Source organism: Accipiter gentilis, chromosome 24 (genome assembly GCF_929443795.1).
Source record: "Accipiter gentilis chromosome 24, bAccGen1.1, whole genome shotgun sequence".
Taxonomy (NCBI): domain Eukaryota; kingdom Metazoa; phylum Chordata; class Aves; order Accipitriformes; family Accipitridae; genus Astur; species Astur gentilis.
This window is the reverse complement of record NC_064903.1, coordinates 8,723,452-8,743,557: the sequence shown is the minus strand read 5'-3', so window position 1 is coordinate 8,743,557 and position 20,106 is coordinate 8,723,452. Positions and strand designations below refer to the sequence as shown.

Sequence of the window (20,106 nt, the reverse complement as noted above, 5' to 3'; positions counted from 1 at the left end):
AACAACTTCCGTGTATTTCAAATACTATTACTTAAATATGTATGGATGTTGGAGATCATATACAGTGACCTTTTATCCATCCCAGATTGTAAACCTACTGTAAAATGATGGGATGTGTTTTTTCTACCCCCTCCCCCCCGCCCCCCCCCCCCCTTTTTTAAAGAAGCATTAAAACTGTACATTAAAAGACAGGAAGGACATTACTGAGTTACAAAAGAATGCCCCCTTTGTCAATAATTTGTAAATGTAAACAAAAAAGTTCAAGTAGAAAAGCAAACAAGTGTGCTGCTGCTTCGAATATGTTTTCTCACCCCATGGGGTTAGGGCAAAGTTCTTTAAAAATGTGTCTTCATGGCGGTCATGAAGCATCTCAAAAGAGTCCTGATGTTCACTACCAAATATCACTGGTGAAGCTAAGCTCCTTTGCTGATAAAGGTAGCAAGGGGTTGTTCCTGTGAAACTCTTGGGGATCCTTCATGGTATTGTTAAGAGGTAGCTGTCCATTTAGTAGTGTCAAAGGTATGTTACAGTATGTGTGATGGTTGCTTATGGAAGCTATTGGCAATGTTGCTGCTGACACATCGTATTCGTATCCTCTGCAATAATGTCTCATTTGCACAGAGTCTGCTTGATGGTAATCAGTTAAATCAGCCCGCGATTCTACCAACGTGGCAGAAGTGCCCGTGACGGCAAGAGAGGGTACGGTCTGGAGGTCTCCAAAAAGGCCCTGCTCTGCAGAATCCAGGACCTGATGCCGAGACACCACCTCCTTTTTCTTCCCTGGCATTTCAAAGACTAGGCGCTTCCAAAACTTAGAATTCAGTTTGCTGCTTTTTGGTCCTTTCCACTTGACCACTGAGAGAAGTTTGATAGTGTGCTTTAAAGATTCCACTTCATGATAATTCACTTTCCCTTTTAATTCAGTACACTCAATCAAAATAACTTTGATTTCTCCACTGACTAGCATGTTATGGAGTCTGTTTTCCATCTCAAAAATACTCCATCCTCTCCTGAGAACATAGTCTGGAGTTAACACGATAATGAGTCTTCTGCTTTGTTCAACACATCTCGTGAGATCTTCAATGTAGGCTACAAATTATAGAAAGAGAGAAAGAGTAAAGAATAAAGAAGTCTATTGTATCAAAGCATTAGGCTTGCAATCAAGTATAACAAAATCCTACACCTTACTGATCCACACCATTTAAGACAAGGGGCATTTCACAATATAGTCCAACAAAAATAGGATAGTGTATCACAACATATTTCCATTTATGGAGTACATATAGAAAACTCCTTAGTAACACCCTCCATCCTTTACTGGTTTTCCCTGTTCATCTCAACAGAATGACATTTACGTGATATCCTCACTGTGCAGATGCATTAGTGACTAAAAATACACAGTTCACTTACTGAAAAAATATAGGTCAAGATCAATGTAACGTTTGTGTAAATTTTAACATTAACGCTGGTTATGATTAACATCGCATTGAGGGAAGCACGCTCTGGGAAGCAGTTCTTGTGTTTTGGATGCAAGGACATGAGGGTGCTGCAGGGTGTATGAACTGTAGGTTGCAAAAGCTCAAAAAGAAATCAACCCTCCTCACATGCAGAACTTGTGCTATTGCATAGAAGCATCACGGTAGTAGCTCTTTCTTCTTTAGGTATTGACCACAAAAGCACAATAACATTCTTTGTGGCCCAATGGTCTGTTTTAGTATCACAAACCTGTGCTTCTATGTACCCCAAGGTATTAACAGAAACTTCACAAGTGACAGGAACAAATGGAAAATTTAAACATATTGGAGGTATTTATTTGTTGAGACATCAGTGACAAAGAAAATAGTATTCTTCTTTTATTCATGCATGCCAAGTAGTTGCAAATGATCAGTGTAAGCAGAAATGCCAGCCCCATCATTAGCTCCATGATGTCAGCTTATTGAACTACAAAATATTCTTGAAGTTGGACTTGGATCCCTGAGTTTCACTTGTCCCAGGGATGGTAGGGAAGAGAAGCCAATTACACTGGTCTGACATGGAACAGGATGGGAAAGAGATCTACTTACAGACCTGATCCAAACCCCATTCAAATGAACAGATTTCAATAAATTTCAATGGGTTTTGGGTCAAGACCAGAAAAATGAAATCACTTGGAAAAAAACCACTAAGGTCAGAAAAGTGTTCATTGGTTGCATAGCATTGTGATTGCAAGCTTAGAGACAGGATATAATTTTATTTTTTTTTTAAACTACATAAACCTCTTGACCATGCTACTCAGAATGTGCCGCCTGACAACAGAGGAGAAGCATGTGTTATAAATGAAGACTTGGACACAAGAGCTGCACAGAACAGATCTTTACTCAGCACAGGGCAGGGCCTCTCTTACACACACTGCCCTCTAGCAGGAACAACAATTACAAATAACATCATTAATCAACATCTGTTACTGCAAGACTAATTTTTATAGTCCCAGGCACCATACCACAGCATGCTTATTCACACCACTTCCAGAAAAGTAAATAGCTACAAAATAGGCCAACAGGAACATTCTAAAATAGCTTATTTTCATGAGACTGAAGGCATAGTTAGCATCAAATCTGCCTTTACCAATGTTTTATTTCACCACTTAGCAGCAAGAAGAATTTCTTTCACAAATGGAAAAAAGAGGCAATTGCAAACATCCCACAGACACACAAAAATTTAAGACATACACATACATTACAAATGTCTATGCAACAATCCTGACTTTTAGTTAATGTTTTATGACTCTTTAATCATGCAGCATTTACAGTTTGGTTGTTGGTTTTTTTCCTTAAAATATTTTATGAGGAAAACCCCCACATTGCTCTGTGTAAAATAGTTACTCATTAATGAAAAAAATTCAACATTAAAATCCATGGGAGAGGCAGCGGAGAGGGGAGAGAATCAGCAACAATGAGAAAATGATAAGCAGAACTGGTGAAACAAAACGTAAGGAAAGGTAGAAATGTTCAATACAATGGAAAGAGATTATCCCAATGTATCAACAGCTCAGACTCTTCATTTTCTTCCTTTCTTTCTGCTCCCAAAAAGAAAGAATTTAGGTGGGAAGCTTCATCATTAGAGGTTGAATCTGCAAGATACAGTAAAACAACAAACTATCATGCATCTTTCCTGAGACATATTCATCCCTCCTTCAAACAACTCAGAACACTGCTATGTACAAGACAATTCTCTGCAGGACACAATACCGGTCAGTAGGTCAGTACCACATATCCAGGTTAGTGCTAAGCACAGCCGTGCGTATCCTATACGCATCCAATTAAAAAAAAAAAAACCGAAACCAACAAAACAAAAAATCACTCCACTTCCATCTCTTCAAATATCCAGCAGCAATAATTTCAATAGCAACAACCCAGCAATAATCCATTATACCATCTCAATCAAAAACTCACCAGACTTTGCTTTAGTCAAACAGGGAATGAGGTGGGAAGAAGACAGGAAAAATTCCCTGTTTTCTCAGATGGATACTTCTCCCCTCTGTGCCTCTCCCATATTTTGGCATGCCCACCTTACTTACTGGATATTGCAACAAGTTAGAGCTCTCTCTACAGATGACTAAACAGACACCTTCACAAATGACCACTCGGTGCTCCTTCAAATCCCAAGTTTGCAGCTGGTTCACCGATAGACATGGCCAATGTACAGGGGTCTGTTGGTGCACTGAGGATAAAATACACTGTATTATAGGAAACTGGAAACCCAAATGAAAAGGCAAACGCATTTTCCAGCCATCTGGTCCAGAAGTACTTAGTACTCCCAGTAACTTCAGGTTGGAACTGCTACTAAAGGTAGGTGACAACTTCCCTGCAGCACGTGGTTCCATTGGGTGCACTCTACAACATGTCCACAACTTAAACATTTCCACGAGAAAAGCATAGGGGGACAGATTATTGTCTGTGGAAATTCACGCTTTATTTTTTCCAGTGGTACCAGACTGACTGCATAAACGTGTGAGCTGCTAAATCACCTGATCTCCTTTCACTTCACAATTTGAGACTGCTGGAAATACCACAGGTTCCGTTGTCTGTCTTAAATGCTCAATCCATTAGAAGATACTAAATCCAGGCAACGTATATTGCAATGTAGGATCGAGAAAGGGTTGTTTTCACCTTTCGAATGAGCTAAGAAGTAATTGGCAGGCAATAGCTCTGTTTCACTTTCAAGAAAAAAAACTGAGCAGGGATTTCAGGAATGACATCGCCAACTAGGATCAACTGCAAGATTCCAGACCAACGTATTTCCATCAGATAAATATCATCTTGCTGAAACCTCACTTTCACTGCAGGAGGTGTCAACTTCAGTGACATTTCATTGTGAGGGGAGAAAAAAAATCATCTTGACAGAATCAATATGGAATTATTAATTTTTAATTCCCAAAGATTGTATTTTATCATAAACTAGAATGTAAAAATGTCAGCATTAGAATTAACCCACTTGTTTCTATTGAAAAAGAACATTTTAACTTTTGATCCCTTTTCCCCCCCTTGAAACACCATTTTGCAATATAGCACAGAAACTGTTTTCAAAATGGTAGCATTTCGCATAGGTCAAAAAAAAAAAAGAATTATGAGTAGCTCTATCAGTAACTTACTTGCATCATGTCCAATGCAATGCCCAAGGAGGTATGGACAGCAAGAACTTTTAGACCCATAAACAAACATAGGTTTTGCATGGTTGCCCTTTAGTAATGAAGACAGATCACCTGAGAGCAAGTATGCACTCACCGAATACTGTCAACGTGTAATGATGCCAAACTGTAGTTCGAAGCACTGAAGAAGTACAAGACACGCATCCCATTTGCAATTAAATCATGCATAACTGCCTATTGAATCTTGAATGAGCTACACTAACCACAGCCTGGAAGGAAACCCAGACAACCTAATATGCAAGTGGACTAAGAGCAAGGAATTAACGAACACCATGAACACAGAGTCGCTTACACAAAGAAATGACTGACTAACCATATTCAGACGATTTGCAGAAGCAGTTGAGGGAGAGGGAAAGAACACCAGAAATCATATAAACTCCTACAGATTTTTTTGGGGAAGAATGGTCTGCAGCACCCCAAGAACCAAAGAATATCTACCATCAACCCCATACTGGCTGGTTCCTGGCACTCTGAAAATAACCAGCCTTTCTGTGCTTGGCAGTGTGACTATCACTTGAGAAAGTTATTTATAGAAGAATAATTCAGTCCTGGTTTCCTAACTGAAGAGTTCCCAAACCCTAACTCTGATTACTTTATTATAACAAAAATGATTGCATGTCTTGCTTTTCCTATTTATTAAATATCTGTTTCTTCTGTTAGCTCAGACCAGAACAGCAATGCAGCTGGAACTGCTGAAACAGAGCAGAGAGATGACCCCTGCCCACAGAGAGCCCAATCCCAGTACAAGCTAAGGGACAGCTGATGAGTTCAACATAAAGAAACAAGTAATGCAGATCAGCATGACACACTGCTCTCCCAGCATACCACTCCCTTAGCCATTGTCAGACTTTCTGTATTAGACACGGCAAATAAAGGAGGGATTAAGAAGGAAAGGATGGCAGCTCTAGGGATGTCTCCTTGGAGACTAAAGTGTCTGAAGTGGGTGAATTTGGTGAAATTGTTTTGGCGATAGATGTTGGAATCAAAATTCTGGATATTTAGAAACAAGGATTCATAGACTCATACAGGTTAGAAGGGGGCTCTGGAGGTCTCCAGGTCAATACCCTGCCCAAAGCAGGACCAGCTAAGATTGCTCAGGGCCTTATCCAGTACAGTTTTGAAGACCTCCAACGTTGGAGGTTTCTTTTCAGTGTCTCTGGGTTCTGTTCCAGTGTCTGACCACCATTACAGTGAGGAAAATTTTCCAAATGTTTAAATGGAGTTTTCAGTGTTGCAACTCATACCTGAGGCCTCTTGTTCAACAAGGGTGTACCTCTGAGAAGAGTCTGTCTCCACCTTTGTGCTTTCCACTGGGAAGACAACAATAAGATTCCTCCTTAGCTTTGTCTTTGTTGGCCTTTACTTCAAGAAATGCAGTTCTTTTGGGCTGTCCTCTTATACCGTGGGATCCAGCTCCTTGACCACGTCGGTTGCCTTCAATGGGCTGTTACAGGGTAGCCAGCCTTTCTGGCTTTTGTTCATATTTCTTCCACTTTCATCTGTCATTCCTCTGTATCCCTGCTACCCCTGCCCATGCCTGGCATTAAGGGTAAGATTCATACAGAACAGACAACCAGGGATTTCTGAAAGGAGTTTGTGGAACTGGGTCCTCTATCTCCATTTCACATAAATGGTGTCCCATACCTAATTAAGACTCCTTGGGAACCCCAGGCACACAGTCCAGCTGGGCTTTCTTCACCCAGGAGACCAGGAAGCTGGAATTCACCAGGCAAAAAACACACAGATGGGCAGACAAAACTACAAAGTGCCAGAACGGCAATATTGACTGTTGGGTGCGTTTTATCACATGCCTTAGGCGCATTCCTGTTGTGCTGACAACCTCTTATTTTTCCAGTAAAAGCAAAGATTTTTATTCCATCACCATTGTTCTTTTCAGTGCCTGATCTCTATACCCTGGGCTGAGCCGGAGTGAATTGTTAGTGTTTTTTCAATCCTGTCAAGATCAAATGCACATATGCTTAGAGAGCAACTAGACAGTGCTCTAATAGATTTATATTGCTGGTATTAAAAATCCAACTTGACAGTTTTGACCTCTCCACTTTCACAGTTGAAAATAATTTGCAGAAACCATGTGAGAAAAATATCTTCCTCTGATGTAGTCCCAGTTTCAGAAGAGTCAAGTGCAAACAGATCTTTCTGTAGACACATCATCCTTAGCAAGACAGAAAATGGCTCAGGTAAAAACATAACTACTCTGATTTCTGCCCCCCGCAACTATTCAGTCTCCTCAGGTATCCTAATGCTGAATTAAAAAGCTCACAGGACTTAAGAGTGCTTGCTGTGGGAAAGGGTTTGTTAAAAAAAGCCCTGAAAACTAATAGGGTGGAAAAAATGGTAACCGCTAAGAAACTTTAGTAACAACTGCAACTGTATCTTAGGGCTCACAATCTCCTTATACAGGCTAACACGTTCAGTTATGCCTTAGCTACCTAGGCAGAAAGATATATGTGCTGTCAGCTTTGACAGAATGAAGAACACTCCCTCTGTTAAGACCAAAGAATATTCTTTAAAAAAGAATAGCTGCTATAGTACGTCCTATAACACAGAACTCAAATCCTGGGTAACAAACTTGGCCTTGCTGCTTACACAGCACACCTTGCTAGCCACCGTGTGGTGGGCATCACCGAGGCCCTTGGCATCACCCTTCACGGTGGCTCTCCCACTAGGGCAAAAGGCTCCACTGGGATAACATCTGTATCCCGGCAGGGCACAGAAACCAACACCTACTGCAAAACACGACTCAGCCCCATCTGACCTGAACTCTGGATGCCAGGGATCTGCTTCCCAACAGTAAAGAGGTGGCCTCAGTCCCCACAGCCATCACCCCTGTCCTCCTTGGGACAGCAACAGTCGCCCCATGGGCATCCCTGAAACAGATGGTCTTCGGCACAGAGCTGAAACGCAGAGCTCAGATATGCAGCGCGACGGAGCTCGCTGCTGGGTACGCGCATCTCAACTAAGGCACATCTGGCTGTAATCTCTCCCTCGGCTGCACAGGGACATGCAGAGCCTATCATAGCTTTTCCCCAGAGGTTAGAGATGAACCAGCTGGACAAAAACATAATCAAACTTGTCCCAGAATTTTTCTGAAGTCAGCTTTTCAGTTTGTTCACAGAAGTGTGCAAGAAAGTTAATGAAATACTATTTAACAAGTCTATATTTTGCTTGCTCTCAAATCCAAGTAGTAGCTGTATGTATTACTTCATGCCAGGAAGGAAGCGCAATAATGCACACCCTCCTGTGGCAGCACCTTAAAATTGCAGAGATTATATGAAACGACCAGCCTTACAAAACACACCTTTTTTGCTGTACTAGTGAAATGGCACACATTTAAGTACACGGGATATAGAGGGAAACATATCAGAATGGAGAGTGGGAAAGCATTACATTACACTGAAAGTCATTTACACCAAAAGACGAGGAAATGCGGTACATGTGAGAAGAGGTATTTCCTAAAATAAAAAAGATAACTGTGATCAAACCCCCACTTTTCTATAGAAATCTACCCTGAAGAGCTATATATTTTGTCATATCTGCCACTTTTTGAGACAGTCACTCTAAAATTTATTATGTTTACCTCTGAAGTTTCTGGCAGATCCATACCACATCACACTGCCTCTCTTCACTAAGCACTGCAAGTCCCTGTAAGACTGGTGAGCATTAGGCAGAACACAGCCAAGTTCCACTTCTCTAGCGCACGCAAATACAGAGAGCTTACAAATACAGAAGTCTGAGTCTTCTCTCCTTCTCCATCACCTTTCCAACCCTCTTGCTTCCTCAAAATAAAATGCCTTCCCCCATACCTTTTTCAAAGTTAAAGCATGCAAATCACACTCACTGCAGTTCCACATTTTATTCTGCATTGTCATTATGTCTGATTAAGCGTTCTTAAAGCTCCATGTGTTAGAATCAGGCCCTTTCATAACACTGGAGAAGTGAGTTTGAGAGGAAAAAGAGGTATTAAATCTGTGAATGTTCGTAAATGAGAACTGACATTTTCAGGTACCCTACATTTTCATGAGAGGTTTAATGAATACCGAAAGTGATGACAAGTATTTGCTGAGTGTCTGACTGACAAAACCAGACAAAAATAAAATACCATGCTGGCTGGTACAGCAATTGGAAAGAAGAATCTCATTTCAGATTAATCTGTGCTTTAATATAGTTATCATTGAAGGGCTAGCTTTAAACTCTTTAATTCACTTGTATAATTGCTATGTATAACTGCTATATTGTTGGATATGAAACAACTATTTACAACAGTTCTGTGAATTTTAACCCAAAAAGGTGTATTTTCTCTTAATAATAATATAAAAAAAAAATCAGTACTACTTGCTTGTACTGTCAGAAATAAGGCGGCTATGAGCCCAGTCCCATTTCTGGAATATGTCACTAAGGGAGTAAAACTCACACCTTGCAGGGGTAGAGCAAAGGAATAAGGGAAGCAGCTCTAACCTAGGAGCTGCAAATGCACATGATAAATTCAAGCCACTACACGGGACTTTGCATGATGTCTGCCTACGCTCTGACTCCTCTTTCCCAAGAGCTCTGTTTCCAGCTCCCTCAAATGTCAGAGAAGAAGTAGGCTCCAACTTCTGGGGCAGGCACTGGGGTCTGGCAGCAGCAAGGCAGCAGTTTCAAGTCTTTTGGCAGGCAGGTTGCTAATGCAGCCATGTTCTAGCTGTTTCATGTTTGAGGACATCTGCTCCAGCACAGCCATTGCTGTGAAAATGTTCATATTTCCTGTACAGTAGCATACACAGAGAGAAGTTCATATTCTCTTATAATATTTTTCATGCAAGTGATTTGCAGACAGAATATGTAAAAAAAGCTTATTTTTCACAAGGGTAGCATTTCAAATAAACGTGATATTAAAGCAAACATACTGTGCATTAAAAGTTCGTCAACATGATACGTATGGTTCATGGTCTTTTTTGACTTGTCCAAAAATGAATCTGGAAGAAGAGATGCCATAACTACAGTTAGAAAGGCATTAACTGTTGGTACAGACATCCAAAGGTGCTGCTGAATCTTCAGACATGGCAGCAAAACTGATTTGAAATGGACAAGTGTATTTCACCATCAGCATGGAAAACAGCATCGGATCCCTCGGCTGTACATAGTCCTCTGAAGAATCCGTATTACTCACAAAATACCAATTACTTACACAATACCAACACTTCTCAAAAATGCAACACTTGGTCAAAACTCTAATGAAAAACTGTACCTATGCCATTCACTGGGAAACTATTGTAGCTATTTATGAGACTTCAAAGTTAGGAAATAAAATAAAAGACAATGGGAAAGATTACTTTTACTTGTAAAGCTGCTATGGACAAATAATTACTGGAAAAATTAATAATCCCATTTTCAATGATAAAACAAAGACTACAAATTTTTTTGGGGGAAATTTCCTGCTTAACTACCTCTGTCTGATATAGAGATTTTGGACTACAGTATTGCTTGCAGCGCTGCAGCCTTCCCTGTAGGAGAGTCTAGCGCCTCTCCTGCCTCGACTGAAATCAGTGGCAGTACCCTCTGATTTCAGTGGTGCAGGAACAAGCTCTAACCTAGAGCTCAAATTTGCAGTACTGAGGAAACTTTTCCAATCCTCTCAACAACTTCACCATGAGAGGTTTCCCATATCTAGTACTTATCACACAGTCCAGGCCTTCATGACATATCAGACAGAATTAAAACTGAAAGGTCAGAAATACTTACTTCCACTAGGGATCAGGTCCCTATCCGGAATGAAGAGCTTATATCCATAGTGCTTTTCTAGAACATCTGGCAGAATTTCAAGTGCAAATTGCTCCTCTTCATTATTATCACAGTCTAATGCATCAGGATCCACTTTGGTGTATGAAAGATACGCATCATATTCCTTGTTGTCTGTAAGAAAACGAATTCACGTTCAGTCTGCTGTTTGCAAGAGCACTATAAATAATACAGGAAAGTACTAGGAAATCGTATTATTTCTTGAAACAATCAAGCATTTCCCAACAAAATTGGGAGTTTTCACAGGAACATATAATCTGGGTCCCACAGAGACATTTTTCAGATCCAGACAAAGGATATCCTTTCAGTTTTCTTCTGCACGTTGAGCTAGTTAGTAACTCTGCTTCGTGTGGCCAGTGTACACATTTCACAGCTAAAAAAGATCATGGGCAAAATTTTAATACAAATACTAAAGCTGGATTTTTTTATTTTAATCCTTCACATATTGCTAACTGGAAATCTTTCAACCCTTATGCCTCAGGAGTGCTATGATTATGCAAAAGTTTTGGGCTTGGAAAAGTTTTTCAGCCTGGAAAGTTTGGAAAGTTTTGAGCAAGGAAAACTTCTTTGCACAAGTAATTTTGAGAAAATACATGACTTAACTCAAATGAATACCGATTATGCAGAAAATACTGACAAATACAAACAGTGCAAAGCATTTTTTCAGAAAATCTTGTCATTTTTAAAACCAATATCATAATTTTAGAGGTCAGTTGATCCAGGATATTTTAAATACTTGGGGCTCACAGTATGAGAGAGAGAAATAACTCCAAGAGCAAATGGGGTGCAGGGGGAGACTTGCTCCTCCATTCTGCCTGCAGCTTAGGGGTGGAGGCAAAGTCTCATCAAAAGGTAGAGGCAGGCGGTGGGTGACAGAGGGGACCCAGGCAACGCCACATGAGGACGGTGGGACTGCAACACAGTGGTTTGGCTAGAAAGGGCCACGCACCTCCTCCTCCTCCTCCTGCACAGCGCTGGGGCTTGTCTCCAGCTCTCTGCATCTGAAACATAGAGCTAAGAACTGGCGACTGTGCTAGGAACAAAAGGGGCACCACTATCGAGCATGGGATCCATGCTGGGATCAGACTGTCTTAGTGACATTTCTCTTTGCTATTCCTCTGCAGTAATGGAAAATAGTATATTGAAAAAGTCAACCTTCAGCAATTCAGTCTCCAGGGAAGAGCACAGCTGCCATTATTTACAGAAAATGAAAAATCAAACAGTTAATGTTGTGAGAACAAAACTGCATGAATGGAGGATTGCTGAGTACTAATTATCTGTAAAGAAAAGTGCACATGAAAGATAATTAAAGCAGTTAAAAATCATCAATATATTCTGATAAAAAGAAAAAATGGCTAATCATAATACAATACATTCCCTGATGACCTTGAAATTGTAATTCTTGACACAAAGCCAGACCCATGAGGGTCAGAGCTACAAAGCATACGAATAATAATATATTTGTAAAAGGCAATTTGCCTAGTGTATAGCTGCATGGGAGGATGTCCACCTGGCTTGCTGATATTTCTCTGAAATGAACAGCACACAAAAATAGTAGTTACTGGTGGAAAGATGACAGAAGAACAAACAGCAAAGAAATAAAGGCCAGTCAGCTTTGGAGGCCTGTCCAAAACCTGCTACCCTGTCCCTAACGAAGCCTGCCAAAACCTTTTAAGAGGAGGCAGCCACCAATTGATCCAGGAGGCAAACATCCCTGCAAACGTTTGAGAGCTCTGCAAAGGCAGCAAAGCAAACCCCAGAGCACGGACACGCCTGGTTATAAAGCAGCGTGGAAGCTGCGCACGGATTGAGTGCAAGCGGTCCCTGAGCTCCCTGCCCCTTCCAGCTGGGTGGGTACCACTGCCCTCTCCGGTCACCTCTATTCACCACACAAGTAAGCAAGATGTGGACAGAACCAGTTGCCCCGGGCTCCTGTGAGTCCATATGCTTGTATCACATCTCTACGGTCTCGAGTCCCTCTTCACAAGCTTCACATACACAGGACATAGCAGAAGGACCTAGTCATGCTTGCCCACCGCTTGCTCTGTGTGCTTTGGACGCAGCACTGCTTGGAGCCGTTTTCTAAATGGCTTCCCTTAATCCTCACTATTATTTTCTCTAACAACAATGCTACGCACAACTCAGGAAGTGAATGCGTCCAAAATTGCTTACATAGGATATTTTTAGAAATAGGAATAAAGCAAATCTGTTGAGTTCCAAATCTTCTATTTTAAAGAAATACATGTCTAAATGGAAAAGGACCCTGCAATTGCATCTATAGAGCTGACTGCTCATGGGAGCTCTGTAAGTCCCCACTATAGCCTACATGAGTAGAAAGAAACATCCCTGTATATGCTTTGACTTCGGTAACATTCTGCCTCCATCCTTCATTCTGCAGGATCAGTGTGTTGGGTTTGCGTGGCAAGGTTTCGGTAGCAGGGTGGCTGCAGGGGTGGCTTCTGTGAGAAGATGTCAGAAGCTTCCCCTATGTCCAACAGAGCTGATGCCAGCCGGCTCCAAGACGGACCCACTGTTGGCCAAGCCCGAGCCCATCAGCAACGGTGGTAGTGCCTCTGGGCTAACATATTTAAAAAGGGGCAAAAGCCCCCCAGCATTGGAACAGCAGTGGAGAGAGGAGTGAGAAGATGTGAGAGAAACAGCCCTGCAGACCCCCAGGTCAGTGCAGAAGGAGGGGGAGGAGATGCTCCAGGCGCCGGAGCAGAGATTCCCCTGCAGCCCGTGGGGAAGCCCCTGGTGAGGCAGGCTGTCCCCCTGCAGCCCAGGGAGGTCCACGGGGGAGCAGATCTCCACCTGCAGCCTGGGGAGGACCCCACGCCGGAGCAGGGGGATGCCCAAAGGAGGCTGTGACCCCGTTGGGAAGCCTGCGCTGGAGCAGGCTCCTGGCAGGACCTGTGGCCCCGTGCGGAGAGGAGCCCACGCTGGAGCAGGTTTGCTGGCAGGACTTGTGACCCCGTGGGGCACCCACGCTGGAGCAGTCTGTGCCTGAAGGACTGCAGCCCGTGGAAGGGGCCCACGCTGGAGCAGTTCATGAAGAACTGCAGCCTGTGGGAAGGACCCACGTTGGAGAAGTTAATGGAGGACTGTCTCCCGTGGGAGGGACCCCATGCTGGAGCAGGGGAAGAGTGAGGAGTCCTGCCCCTGAGGAGGAAGGAGCGGCAGAGACAACATGTGGCGAGCTGACCCCAAGCCCCATTCCCCATCCCCCTGCACCACTGTGGGGAGGAGGTAAAGAAATCAGGAGTGGAGTTGAGACTGGGAAGAAGGGAGGGGTGGGGGGAAGGTGTTTTAAGATTCAGTTTTATTTCTCATTATCCTACTGTGATTTGATTGGTAATAAAGTAAATTAATTTTCCCCAAGTAGAGTCTGTTTTGCCCATGATTGGTGAATGATAACTCCCTGTCCTTATCTCGACCCACAAGCCTTTTGTTATTTTTTCTCTCCCCTGTCCAACTGAGGAGGGGAGTGATAGAGCAGCTTTGGGGGGCACCTGGCGTCTAGTCAGGGTCAACCCACCATGATCAGAATGAAACACAAAGCTGCAATAGTTCTAAAATCATGCACTGGAAAAATAAAAGGTTGTTTTCAGAATTAACATGCACACCCCCCCCCCCCCCATGTACTCATGAGGCTTCCTCTAAACAACTAGAAAATAATACTGTTTCATAAATTAAAAAGCCATTGAACCAAGGAAGTTACATGACTAAAAATGCAGCAGCTTCACACTGAAAATAAATCAAAGCAATCTGGAGGAAGATACCACTTTGGGTCACTTTTTGTTGGTGTGAACCAGGGATGTTATGTTGGTATAATCCCAAGGTGTTAGAGGTAAATTACTTCCAAACCCACATAATCTCACCCTTTGCTTTCTCCTAGGTATCAGTATAAATATTGTGCCATATTGTATAGTATTAAAAAGCATCAGTTTAGGTTTTCCCACTCATGAAGATTAAGAAAGAGGAAGTTTCCTGATCTCTATTCCTGCTATTTATCATTCCACGTTCTAAAATCCCCTGGATGTCATACCACTCGTTCTCCAAAACTCCTATGGATTTCACTGTAGTGAAACATTTTCACTTCGTATCTACCCAGTGTTAAACAGAAACGTTTATTATTTTGATAACAGTAATGCTAACTGCAGAAAGTAACATGTCTGTGCAACTGCACATTGTTTTGGCACAATAGGGGAAATGTGTTCCCTGCTCTTTTTTCAACTAGATTATTTTTTCTAGCTATACCATTCCAGACTGCCTACATGACTCATAAGCGCTGCAGTGGGCTATGAAAAGTAGAATCACAGAATCATTTAGGTTGGGAAAGACCTTCAAGATCATCGAGTCCAACCATCATCTATGCCCACTAAAACATGTTCTGGAGTACCTTGTCTACGCACTTTTTGAATACCTGCAGGGATGGTGACTCAACCACTTCCCTGGGAAGCTGTACTTGAATACTGCACTTCAGATCTTTAGCAGATACTAGTTATATGCATATTAATAACATATTAATTATGCTATAATAGAAGTCTTAAGAATATTATAATAGGATTTAAAGCACTTGGATTTAGTTTACCAGGGCTTATTCCAGCTTCATAGCAGCAGGAATGTTCTATATTCAGGAGAATTAAAGTTTCAATTTAAAAATACATGTTTAGCTTTAGGCACCAAACAGAATAAATGCTAGTGAGAGGGAAGGCGGGAGAAGAACACTGAAAAACAGCCCAGTTTGTTCCTAAACATACTCTCCAGGCAAGCAGTACATTTCCACTAAGTTGTTCACAGTCTCCCAATTAACTGAGGTAACTAGTTAGCCTCAATAACAATCACCTCTCACTGGTTACTGCAGTTAGTTGGCAGCCTGAAGACAATTCAATGGGAATGTTTAATGAAAAATACCTGGTGAAAGGGCTGCCCACATACAGTATGGATCTCAGGAGAAGTGATCCTGGGTATATGTGGTACTGGGACACATGAACGTGAAGAGTTCTCCTGAGGAATCAGCTAACAAATGTCATTCAAGCCTCTGTAACAGACTCATGAACAATTCTTCTGACTCCCATTTGCTTATGGCACGGCCCAGTGACATTTCAGTGAAAAGACTCATTGATTTCAGGGGACTTTGGGAGAAACTCTTAGGGCTTTACACTGTTGGGTGCTTAGTAGTTTGACCTTAAACTGGCAGCAGGTATCTTTTGGGATCCATTTCAATCTAGAAGCTTCATCACTTTGGGTCTCTTGAATATTTCCATTGCATGTATTGAGTTTCATGAGCAACTGCTTACCATCAGCTGCTTCGTCTCCTCCAAAGTTCTGTCTGTAGAACAGCATTAACTCTATGTTGTAGCACTTATAGATGGTCACGAGCAAAATAAGCAGAAGAAGGATGGCTCCCAGTCCTCCAGCAAGCTCTATTTTGTAGATCAAATCTAAAATTAGCAAGGAAAGACAAAAAGGTTATGATCTTTCCGAGCTTTATTTGCCCTAATCCACTGTACAATTCCACATAAAATTGTGCAGCTTCCTGTTACAACCACTGTAACATTAAGGATGCCTAATTTTTTTGTTCATTACCTATTACTTAAATTTACCCATTTACTCCATCTACTGCCCATCTGAAATCACCATCCAGAATGCATTTGAGGCTATAATCATAATTCTTCTACAAGGGAATTATGTAGTGATTTTACACAGAGGATTAATCAACTTTTAATGAGCTTGTGGAGTTTCAAACTTCTGTCTTGGCAGAGTACATCAAATGCTGTATGCAGCATGTGAGAATAGATATACTAGACATATTGTACTCCATTTGGGAGGCTCTACTCCCCCCAAAATTATTAAACTTTGGTTTTATATTTGAGAAGCCAGTGGATGAGCTGATGTGAGCTGCCAAGCCAGGACTTCAGCTGAATCACTGGAGAATGAATTGAGCATCCAGAATGCCCAAGATAATGTGAGAAGCCAGGAGCACTCATCAGGCTGCTAAGAGCCACTTTGTTTGAGTTGTGACGGCTACTAACGGAGTTCTCACATGTTTGTTTAGTACACATTATACTTTAATGGGAACTAGTGCTAGTTAAAATTTCCTACTGGGATGCTTTTGTTAGAAAACATCACAAGCAGTCTGCCGCAAAGAACTTCATAAATTCATCCAAACGCAATTATCCATCTTTTACAGCTGGGGAAACAGAGGCATAGAAAAGTGAAGCAATATGTTCAAGGTCATTCAGCAAACCAATGCCAGAATGGAATAAAAAACCTTGAATACCAGTCCAGTGCTCTACCTGATGTAAGACACTAACAGTATTGCTCTTTAGCCTGAAATGTCCTCTGAACACAATGTTGCTCATAACACCACTTGGCATTTTACTTAGCCATAAAAGACCAAAGATGACAATTTGACAATAGCTACCTCTAACAACCTATATCAGTTTGGATAAGATGTCATGAAGAAATTTGCTGCTGTAATAAATACAATGTGAAGATGTAAAAACTGTAATAGAGGCAAGGCAAAATTGTTGTGATCTTTATACTTCTAAAACTTAGGTCAGAAAAAACTACTGGTATGCCATTTGTGTCATTTTCAAGACAAAAAGCAAACTAGTTGTGTATCTTTGGGGGTTATTTTTGCCTTGCCATGCCTTGTATTTCAATAATTAACATCAGATGTCAAGCTATTCCCAGTTTACAGTATCTCTGATGTCTGTCTTGTAAGAAGTCATGGACTAATAGATGGAAAAAGTCTATTATAGCTATTTAATCTCTCTGAGAACACAGGGAATTCATGGGACTTTTATTACACTGCATGATAAAGTTAGCATATGCTCTGGGGATAAATCTGGTCAAATGGAGAACAGAGTTGGTTAAAATCACTTTTCAGGGAAAACCCCCCTTTTTTTTGTTGTATTGAATCTTTTTTGCTAGGGAAGTGAGGTGATGGCAAAGTTGCCAGCTTGGAAGGAGAGAAAATGCTGAGCCTTGATCACCTGCAGCCCACGCAGGAGCACAGACTTGTGTTCACTTGCTGGGGGAATGGCAGGGTATCAAGCAAAACCACAAAATCCAGCTCAAAAAGTAGAATCAATCTGCTTTTGCATGTCCTGTATTTGTCCTGCTGCCCCACAAACTCTCCTAGAGTCCAGACATAAGAAGGCAGAAAGCCAAGTTTTTTGGGCTCCTTATTTCCATTCCAAGGTGGAGGCAATGGAGAAAACCCCAGAATGTTCAGTTTTCTTGCCTACTCCAGCTCTTAGTCTCTGCCTGTGATTAATGCCTCACTCCTCAACTGGTCCTCACTGTGGTCAGTAGGGAAGGCAGCACACCCAACGTTAGGAAAGGAGATTAATCCGGGCTTTGTGCTATCATAGTGACTTAAAATTAGTAAATAATAATATTCTGATAGTTTCTAATGTAAAATAAGGTAGAAGGACTTAGCCACAATGTATCACAGAGGATTATGGTCTTTAAAATACTGTAAGTCTCATAAACACCCAATAAATGAGAGACAAATGTATTCTAGAAGGTTCCTCATCATTTAGTACTGTATCAGTATCAAACCCCCCCCAAAAGTTACTTTCCTGCATGTCTTGAATAAAGGCAGCCTCCTTGAAATAAATGGTGAGCAAGCATCATTATAATATTTACTTTTATCTAAATTCACTGCTTATTTCCACTAAAGGCATGGCTTGATTTTATTCTGCAGCTCCTGACAAGTTATTCATCTTCCAGGAGAGTTATATTATAGACTACATCAATTTCAATCACTAAAATACTGGACTGTTTTCAAATTCATTTGAAGGAAATCCTGAACTATATCCACAACTAAGGGACAAGTGGGCGTATATTGTGTTTCCATGTAATATGAGTACCAAACATGCTAGGAGAGCATGGAGAAAAAAAGAAAAGCAAACCCAGGATTGTCCAGAACTTATTTTTTTAACTACTTGAAAGCAAATAAAACATGTGGCCTTGAATTAAGTTAGTAAAGAAGAGTGTGATAGCAGACAGTGGTATTCAGGTCTCAGTAGCATGCCTGATTCTGTCTTTGCATTGGTAGCTTTGGGTGTTTGAAACTAGATTTGGTTCTTTTTTCAATCAAAAAAGACCCCCAAAACCAAAACTAAATGATGATGCATGCTCTGGGGCTATCAGTACACTGGTGCTGTACAGACAGCACTACTGTGTTCTCCAAAAGCATTTGTGAGGACCATACCACTAATACAGCAAAAGACTTCAACATATTTTACCTTAAATATTTGAATAGTACCTTTTTCTTCCTTAAAGCAAAGTATGTGCTTAAAAATAACCACCTGATGCAAAACAAAAAACTAACTCTAGAAACTCTTATACCACAGCTATAACTTGGATTTGGGGTTTATTCCTGTTTTTTTAACCAAGACTCCCTGGTTTACCAGGACTCATGATTTATGCCAGTTTGTGTACACCTGATGTGCTGCAATCACACCTTTGAACAGCGGGCAGACATAACCTACAGCACTGTGGCAACCAGGAGACAAAATGGAGCTACAAACACCTCTTGCCAAACAGGGATAACGCAGCCCTTGGCAAGTAAGACTTTGGAGGGAGGGGGATTTCTCTGGCCGAGAGACCTGTGCTTCCTCTTTGCCTTTTCCAAGTGCCTCAGGAGCTGGTAAGCTGCAGCACACTGCAACAGGAATCCATGATCCCTTCTTTGACACGCACAAAGGTTGCTGGTCAACAGCTTTCTACCAGTCCTGCCCTAAGTCTTGTCACAGGTCAGTAAATACAGTAGTATTTCCTGGCTCATGAATAATCTACAGTCAAATCCAAGCTCGAGAAAGTTAGGATAGGAAGTAATTATATCAAGTTGCAGAAAGGAAAAGTTCGGTCAAATATTTGTAAGAACTTAATAAATAACAAACAGGACAATGGGACAGGCAGTCAAAGGACACAGTGAAAATACTGTGGTTATTTTAAATGACACTTTAATAGCTTGAAAATCAACTATTGAGAATGCCTGAGGGGAATATAAGCTTTCTACAGCCACAGTGCAGAGAGAAATGAAATAGTAGCTGAGAAGTGATCCTTTCCACCTCCAAATGCTGTATTCAGCAGTGCTTCTTCCATAATTTCAGCAGGGCTCTGAAATATCTGCATTTTCTTGTTATAAATAAACCTAGCTTGTTATTCTAATATATGCAACACAGCTGAACATTTAACAGTGTCAACATAGATATACTTACTATCAATTGTATATTTATGAGGTTCAGTGGATGGAAAGGTAGAACACTTTTTGCACTAAAGTGGCTAATCCTTCATCATGATGACCAGATTCCTTAATTAAAGTTGTGACAACTTGTCAGTTTAGACATTGAATATATATTCGTTTGTGTTCCACACCACAGCTGCGGGCCCTTGTTTCTCAGAGTGGTTTGCACCTTCTGTATTCTGTTTTATCCTTATCACTTAGCATAAAATATAACCTATGTTATGCCCTTCTTTCTTGGAGGAGACAAAACTCTCACATATAGAAGAAACTAGGTAAGTAGGACTTGATTCAACTGATTTTGACAGGACTGCATACTGTACTTTCACACATATAACCTGTGGGTCACATGGAAGAA

General features: G+C 41.3%; 1 protein-coding gene across 2 annotated transcripts in view; it reads right to left on the bottom strand.

Moving 5' to 3' along the window:
- Window positions 1–171: 171 nt before the first annotated feature.
- The window catches only part of IL1RAPL2 (interleukin 1 receptor accessory protein like 2), a 487,221-nt gene continuing 467,286 nt past the window's right edge, over window positions 172–20,106 (bottom strand). For both annotated transcript variants that reach the window (XM_049827421.1, XM_049827420.1), the window contains exons 9-11: window positions 15,787–15,930; window positions 10,430–10,600; window positions 172–1,089 (exon numbers count right to left, since the gene is read on the bottom strand). In XM_049827421.1, the coding sequence (XP_049683378.1) occupies window positions 392–1,089; window positions 10,430–10,600; window positions 15,787–15,930 (1,013 nt within the window). In that variant the 3' untranslated portion in view covers window positions 172–391. The remainder of the gene's footprint in view (window positions 1,090–10,429; window positions 10,601–15,786; window positions 15,931–20,106) is intronic.